Below are 8146 nucleotides of genomic sequence, written 5' to 3' on the forward strand. Positions count from 1 at the left end.
CGTGCCGTGTGTGACCCCCCCCCGTGCCGTGTGTGACCGCCCCTCCCTGTGCTGTGTGTGACGCCCCTTCCCCTGCCGTGTGTGACCTCCCCTCCCCGTGCCGTGTGTGACCCCCCCTCCGTGCCGTGTGTGACCCCCCCTCCCTGTGCTGTGTGTGACCCCCCTCCCTGTGCTGTGTGTGACCCACCCTCCCCGTGCCGTGTGTGACCCCTCCCGTGCCGTGTGTGACCCCCCTCCCCGTGCCGTGTGTGACCCTCCCCCCCGTGCCATTTGTGACCCCCCCGTGCCGTGTGTGACCGCCCCTCCCTGTGCTGTGTGTGACGCCCCTTCCCCTGCCGTGTGTGACCTCCCCTCCCCGTGCTGTGTGTGACCCCCCCTCCGTGCCGTGTGTGACCCCCCCTCCCTGTGCTGTGTGTGACTCCCCTCCCTGTTCTGTGTGTGACCCCCCCCTCCCCGTGCCGTGTGTGACCCTCCCTCCCCGTGCCATGTGTGATCCCCCCTCCCCGTGCTGTGTATGACCGCCCCTCCCCGTGCCGTGTGTGACCCTCCCTTCCCCGTGCCATGTGTGACCCACCCCTCCCCGTGCCATGTGTGATCCCCCCTCCTCGTGCCGTGTGTGACCTTCCCTCCCCCGTGCCATGTGTGATCCCCCTGTCCCCGTACCTTGTGTGACACCCCCACCCCCTTCCCCTCTGTAACCCCCCCGTGCCCTGTGTCACCCCCTGCCCGTGCCATGTGTGACCCCCCCTCCCCGTGCCGTGTGTGACCCCCCTCCCCATGCCATGTGTGATCCTCCCTCCCCATGCCGTGTGTGAACCCCCCCGTGCTGTGGTGATCCCCTCCCCGTGCCCTGTGTGACCCCCCTCCCCGTGCCGTGTGTGACCTCCCCTCCCCGTGCCATGTGTGACCCCCCCTCCCCGTGCCGTGTGTGACCCCCCCTCCCCGTGCCGTGTGTGACCCCCCTCCCCATGCCATGTGTGATCCTCCCTCCCCATGCCGTGTGTGAACCCCCCCGTGCTGTGTGTGACCCCCCCTCCCCGTGCCCTGTGTGACTACACCCTCCCCGTGCCATGTGTGATCCTCCCCTCCCTGTGCCGTGTGACCTCCCCCACCCTCCCCGTGCCGTGTGTGATCCTCCCCTCCCCGTGCCGTGTGTGATCCTCCCCTCCTCGTGCCGTGTGACCCCCCACCCTCCCCGTGGCGTGTGTGACCCCCCACCCTCCCATGCCGTGTGTGACCCCCCCGTGCCCTGTGTGAGCCGCCCCATGCCGTGTGTGACGGTGTCTCTGTGCTGCCCCCTGTAGGCATTGCCCACTGGCGCCTCCTCAATGCCAAGGCCTTGAGCGAGGAGCTCGTCATCAAACAGAACTTACAGCAATGGCAGCAGCTGAACTCCGACCTGGACGATATCTCCTGGTGGCTGGCCCACATCGAACCCACCCTCAACCAGGCCCTGGGCCTGCAGCCTTCACCCCAGCTTGCAGCCATCGAGGAGAAACTGCGGGGACTGCAAGTGAGTACGTGGGGCCGCGGGCGTGTGTACGCGGGGGCTGCGGGCATGTCCCCGAGTGCACAGGGAGCGCTTACCCAAGGGGGGAGGGTGGGCGCGTGTACCTGGGGGCTGGGGGCGTGTGCACGAGAGCCCGGGGTGTGTGTACTTGGGGGGGGGGGGGGTGTGTACTGGGGGGGTGTGTGTGTACCTGGGGTGGGGGGAGTGTGCCTGGGGTTGTGCACCTGTCGGCCGGTGGGGGGGGTGGTGTGCATGAGGGCCTGGGTGGTGTGTATCCAAGGGCCCAGGGAGCATGGACCTGAGGGCCCTGAACGTGTAGCCGGTGTCAGGGGGCATGTACACGAGGGCTGGAAGGTGTGTACCCGAGGGCTGGGGCTGTGTACGCGAGGGCCGGGGCTGTGCACCCACGGCGCGGGGGCAGGGGACGTGTACGCGAGGGCCGGGAGGGTGTGTACCCAAGGGCCAGGGGCAGGAATGTGTATGTGAGGGCCAGGGGTGGGTATCCGAGGGCCCAGGTGTTGGAGAACATGAATTCTCTGCAGCTCCTGTCCAGGGAACTCAGCGATTTCCATAGGGGCAGGGCCTCCCGGAGGATAGTTCAGAGCAGGGTGAATCTGTGGCTATGTCAAACTACCACGAGAAATGCCAGCTCACAACAAAAAGAGACACCATTCAAAAGACTCTTGAGGTGCAGAGGTAGTGCCCCTACCTGTGAGTCAGGAGGCCCGAGTTAAAACTCTCCTGTGCTCTCATGGCTCAGTCACGGCAAGCCTGAACCAGTTGATCAGGACACGAGAGCTCCCTCCATGAGACGAGTTTTGAGGATAATTAGGAAGGTGGCAGGTGGACGGGAGAGAGAATGAGAACCAGAGGGAGCGAAGGACAGGATTCGGGAGGGAATTCCGGAGCTATGGGCTGACAGCACAGTCACCATCAGCCGGGGAAGGAAATGAGAGAACCCCAAAAATCCGAGCACGTTCTGAGGCCAGAGGGAGCACATACAGGTAGGGAGGGATATAGGAACCAGTGAGGGTGACAGTGATAGGGAGGGGGTGTAGGGGCCAGTGGGGGTGACAGAGATAGGGAGGGGGATGGAGGAGGTTACAGAGATGGGGGGGGTGTAGGGGACCAAGGAGGTTACAGAGATAGGGAGGCGGTATAGGGGCTGGAGGAGGTTACAGAGATAGGGAGGGGGTGTAGGGGCTGGAGGAGGTTACAGAGATAGGGAGGGGGTGTAGGGGACAGAGGAGGTTACAGAGGTAGGGAGGCGGTGTAGGGGCTGGACGAGGTTACAGAGATAGGGAGGGGGTGTAGGGGATGGAGGAGGTTACAGAGATAGGGAGGGGGTGTAGGGGCCAGGAGGAGGTTACAGAGATAGGGAGGGGATGGAGGGGGACGGAGGAGGTTACAGAGATAGGGAGTGGGTGTAGGGGGACGGAGGAGGTTACAGAGGTAGGGAGGGGGTGTAGGGGCCAGGAGGAGGTTACAGCGATAGGGAGGGGATGTAGGGGACAGAGGAGGTTATAGAGATAGGGAGGGGGTGTAGGGGACGGCGGAGGTTACAGAGATGGGGGGGGTGTAGGGGACCAAGGAGGTTACAGAGATAGGGAGGCGGTATAGGGGCTGGAGGAGGTTACAGAGATAGGGAGGGGGTGTAGGGGCTGGAGGAGGTTACAGAGATAGGGAGGGGGTGTAGGGGACAGAGGAGGTTACAGAGGTAGGGAGGCGGTGTAGGGGCTGGACGAGGTTACAGAGATAGGGAGGGGGTGTAGGGGATGGAGGAGGTTACAGAGATAGGGAGGGGGTGTAGGGGCCAGGAGGAGGTTACAGAGATAGGGAGGGGATGTAGGGGACAGAGGAGGTTATAGAGATAGGGAGGGGGTGTAGGGGACGGCGGAGGTTACAGAGATAGGGAGGGGGTGTAGGGGACGGAGGAGGTTACAGAGATAGGGAGGGGGTATAGGGGCTGGAGGAGGTTACAGAGATAGGGAGGGGGTGTAGGGGCTGGAGGAGTTTACAGAGATAGGGAGGGGGTGTAGGGGACAGAGGAGGTTACAGACGTAGGAAGGGGGTGTAGGGGCTGGACGAGGTTAGAGAGATAGGGAGGGGGTGTAGGGGATGGAGGAGGTTACAGAGATAGGGAGGGGGTGTAGGGGACGGAGGAGGTTACAGAGATAGGGAGGGGGTGTAGGGGCCGGGAGGAGATTACAGAGATAGGGAGGGGGTGTAGGGGACGGAGGAGGTTACAGAGATAGGGAGGGGGTATAGGGGCTGGAGGAGGTTACAGACATAGGGAGGGGGTGTAGGGGCTGGAGGAGGTTACAGAGATAGGGAGGGGGTGTAGGGGACAGAGGAGATACAGAGATAGGGAGGGGGTGTAGGGGCTGGACGAGGTTAGAGAGATAGGGAGGGGGTGTAGGGGATGGAGGAGGTTACAGAGATAGGGAGGGGGTGTAGGGGACGGAGGAGGTTACAGAGATAGGGAGGGGGTGTAGGGGCCGGGAGTAGGTTACAGAGATAGGGAGGGGGTGTAGGGGCCGGGAGGAAGTTACAGAGATAGGGAGGGGGTGTAGGGGCCGGGAGGAGGTTACAGAGATAGGGAGGGGGTGTCAGGGCCAGGATCCTGGGTTTAGACCTTTCACAGCTGTCCGAGAACTCCTGTGTTGACAGTCTGTGAATATGAATCTTGTCCCTGGGCTCTGCACAGCTCTGGGTTAAACTCAGTCTCGTTGCCACAGAACATCCAGAAGGAGCTTGACAAGTATAAAGCCCTGGTCATCTCTGCCAACCTGAGTAGCCGGGAGTTCCTGCAGACAGACAGTGCTGAGGCCCAGGAGCTACAGGCGAAACTACACCAGGTGAATGGGAACTGGAACAGGACAGCACAGAGACTGGAGCAATGGAGAGCATCCTTGCGGAGTGCCCTGACTGGCTGCCAGGTGAGGCTAACTGTGGGACCCTCTGACCCCTGACCCTTGAACCCTGACTCTCCATCAGGTAGGCTAACAGTGGGACCCCCTGACCCCTGACTCTCCACCAGATAAGCTAACTGTGGGACCCCCCCCAATCCCTAACCCTGAGCCAGGTAGGCTAACGGTGGGACCCTGTGAACTCCAACCCCCCCCGATGCAGTGTCAGGTGAATGAGGGTGCTAATAGGCTCACTGTTGATGGATGGAAGAACCTGGGGAAAATGTGATGGAGGGGTTGCAGAGTCAGGCTTGAGAATCAGCCTGGCCCAGCCTGAGGTAATCGGTTATTGGTGGAGTAAGGGGAATGGGTGTAGGGTCAGGGTGAGGGGAGGGAGAGCTCTGTCAGTGTTTGCTGACTTTAATGGAAAGCAGCAGGACTGCCTCACAGTTACCTGGTAACTGCTCCCATTCGCCACCTGTGGAATCTTGCTGTGTGGGATCTTGCTACCTTTATCCTTGCAGGAGGCAACAGTGAATCTGTTTTAATGTAAATCACTCGCTTGTAAACCACTGAATGGCAGCACGGCATAAATATTTTCTTTGATGCTGAGCAGCAGTGACAGACTGACAATCTGCGATGAAAGTTCTCCCGTCAGGGTGGGTGCCGGGAGGTGGCGCAGGGGGTGATGGTGGCGGGCCTGATGTCCTTCTGTCTCTTTGCTCCAGTCAATGAGCCAGGACGTCGAGGTGTGCTAGCTCAGTAGTAGCCCCATGGAGCTGATCAGTGGCCAGTGAGGGGCCACTTCTATGATGAAGTGGGGTCTTGACAATTGAATAAATAGAAAGCGAGACATAACACCAGCGCTTCGTCGAAGGCTCACTGATGATGTTACCTAGAATGGTGACGAAACGTCTGAAAACTAACCTTCCAGCTCAGCGAGCAAACTCCACATCCAGAACTTCAACCTGAGCTACAAATCTTCTCAAAACTTGCTGGACCCGCGTAGCCTCTGTGTGGGCTCCAGGCAAAGGGACTGCTCCACTTTGGAGCCCTCCTTTGGGTTTAGCTGCCACCCTGTTACCAGCCTCACCCTGAGACCCCTACTGGCCCAAGCTGTGGGAAGACCCCAGTGGGTGGAAATGGAATTGTAATCACTTTTCACCAGGACACCCTGGAGTAAGGGCTTGCCTGGAGCCCCCTGGAAGGCTGTTAGGACAAAATAAAGAACAATCCAGCACAGGAACAGGCCCTTCGGCCCTCCAAGCCGGTCCTGCCACATTTTGCCCTCCCATACTAAAACTGTCTTCACTTACAGGATCCATATCCCTCTATTCCCTTCCCTTTCATGTATTTGTCCAGGTGCTTCCTGAACACTGCTGTTATGTCTGCTCCACCCCCCGCTCTGGCAGCGCGTTCCAGGCACTCACCACCCTTTGTATGAAAAGCCTGCCTCACACATCTCTTTTATACTTCCCACTACCCCCTCACAGCCCCCCCCTAGTATTTGACCCCTCCTCCCTGGGAAAAAGCCTCATGGAACCTTCCCTGCCTGCCAATGTAGTTAAGTCAGGCACATTATGGGCATTTAAACAGTCCTTGGATAAGCATATGGATAATGATGGGATAGTGTAGGGGGAGGGGCTTAGATTAGTTCACAGGTCGGCGCAACATCGAGGGCCGAAGGGCCTGCTCTGCGCTGTACTGTTCTGTTCAATGTCCTGTGTCCTATGTCCTATGTTCCCACTCTATCCATGCCGGCACGGTGGCTCAGGGGTTAGCACTGCAGTCTCACAGCGCCAGGGACCCGGGTTCGATTCCACCCTCGGGTAACTGTCTGTGGGGAGTTTGCACATTCTCCCCGTGTCTGCGTGGGTTTCCTCCGGGTGTTCCGGTTTCCTCCCACAGTCCAAAGATGTGCAGGTTAGGTGGATCAGCCGTGCTAAATTGCCCGTAGTGTTTAGGGGGTTGGGTCTGGGTGGGATGCTCCTACGCGCGGTGTGGACTTGTTGGGCCGAAGGGTCTTTTTCCACACTGTAGGGAATCTAATCTAATCATGCCATTCACAACCTGATAGACTTCTGTCAGGTTGCCCCTCAACCTCCTGCATTCCAGTGAAAACAAACCCATCTGCCCAACATTCACTCAAATCTAAAATCCCCCTGGAATATCTTTTCTGTACCTTTTCCAAAGAAACCACACCCTTCTAGTAGTGTTGTGACCAGAACTGAACACAATATTCCAAGTGTGGCCTAACCAAGGTTCTATAAAGATACAGCATAACCTGTCCATTGTTATACTTAATGCCCCTTTGAATAATCAGACTGTAGATTGCTCTCTGGCCTCATATTAACCATGAGGGGAGTGTTACACCATTTCCTACTGACACTTGGAACCTTTCCGAGCTCTGGAGCGAGCAGCACAGTTTGGGTCAGGGTTTAGGGCTGGTTGGGAGCTGGGTGTGGGGCAGGGTTTGGGGCGGGGTTTGGGGCAGGGTTTGGGGCTGGGTGTGGGGCAGCGTTTTTGGCCTGTTTTTGGAGCAGGGTTTTTGGGCTGGGTTTGGGGCACGGTGTGGGGCGGGGTTTGGGGCAGGGTTTGGAGCGGGGTTTGGGGTGGGGTGGGGTGGGGGGCGGGTTTTGGGGCAGGGTTTGGAGCGGGGTGTGGGGCGGGGTTTGGGGCGGGGTGTGGGGCGGGGTTTGGGGTGGGGTGTGGGGTGGGGTTTGGAGTGGGGTTTGGGGCAGCGTTTTTGGCCTGTTTTTGGGGCAGGGTTTTCGGGCGGGGTTTGGGGCGGGGTTTGGGGACGGGGTGTGGGGCGGGGTTTGGGGACGGGGTGTGGAGCGGGGTTTGGGGCTGGGTGTGGGGCAGCGTTTTTGGCCTGTTTTTGGGGCAGGGTTTTCGGGCTGGGTTTGGGGCGGGGTTTGGGGTGGAGTGTGGGGCGGGGTTTGGGGCTGGGTGTGGGGCATCGTTTTTGGCCTGTTTTTGGGGCAGGGTTTTCGGGCTGGGTTTGGGGCGGGGTTTGGGGGCGGGGTTTGGGGTGGAGTGTGGAGCGGGGTGTGGAGCGGGGTGTGGAGCGGGGTGTGGGGCGGGGTTTGGGGCTGGGTGTGGGGCAGCGTTTTTGGCCTGTTTTTGGGGCAGGGTTTTCGGGCTGGGTTTGGGACAGGGTTTGGAACTCGGGTTGGGGGGGCAGGGTTTGGAGCTGGGCTTGGAGCAGGGTGTTTACGGGCAGGTTGTGGGGCAGGTTTTGCGGCTTGGTTCGGGGCAGGGTTTGGAGCTGGGTTTGGGATTGGGTTCTCTCAGCATGTGCCTCACTGGCAGGTGCTGTGTTTGGTCCAGCACAGTTTGTTGATCCAATGTCAGAGTCCATGTCGGAATTGTTCCCAGGAAATACCAGTGAATTTTGTTCAGCTGCAGACTTTCCTTGTGCCAATTGGATTGTTTGGTTTTTGTTTCTGGCTCCAGGATTTCCATCGTATCAACCATTCTCTCGTGATGTGGCTGGCTGAATGTGAGAGGCGGCGAGGCTTGGTCCAGCTCAGTAACCCAGGACTCAGCCTGCACACCCTGACACAGCATCGCAAGACACTGATGGTAAGCAATATTGATCATCAAGCAGCATCAGTGACCTCAGCTCCATCTCCCCAATCGCCCTGTATCCGTCCCCAAACTAATCCCACTGCCCCCCCGGCTCTCTTCCCCAATCGCCCTGTACCCGTCCCCAAACTAATCC

At 59.4% G+C, this 8146-nt stretch overlaps 1 protein-coding gene across 1 annotated transcript in view; it reads left to right on the forward strand.

Annotated features, from left to right (window-relative positions):
* LOC125455504 (nesprin-2) overlaps nt 1–8146 on the forward strand; it is a 367488-nt gene that overhangs the window by 336844 nt on the left and 22498 nt on the right. The window contains exons 91-93 of the mRNA XM_059648913.1: nt 1305–1513; nt 4249–4449; nt 7879–8007. Of these exons, the coding sequence (XP_059504896.1) occupies nt 1305–1513; nt 4249–4449; nt 7879–8007 (539 nt within the window). The remainder of the gene's footprint in view (nt 1–1304; nt 1514–4248; nt 4450–7878; nt 8008–8146) is intronic.

The sequence above is a fragment of the Stegostoma tigrinum genome, chromosome 10, assembly GCF_030684315.1.
Source record: "Stegostoma tigrinum isolate sSteTig4 chromosome 10, sSteTig4.hap1, whole genome shotgun sequence".
In the NCBI taxonomy this organism is placed as follows: domain Eukaryota; kingdom Metazoa; phylum Chordata; class Chondrichthyes; order Orectolobiformes; family Stegostomatidae; genus Stegostoma; species Stegostoma tigrinum.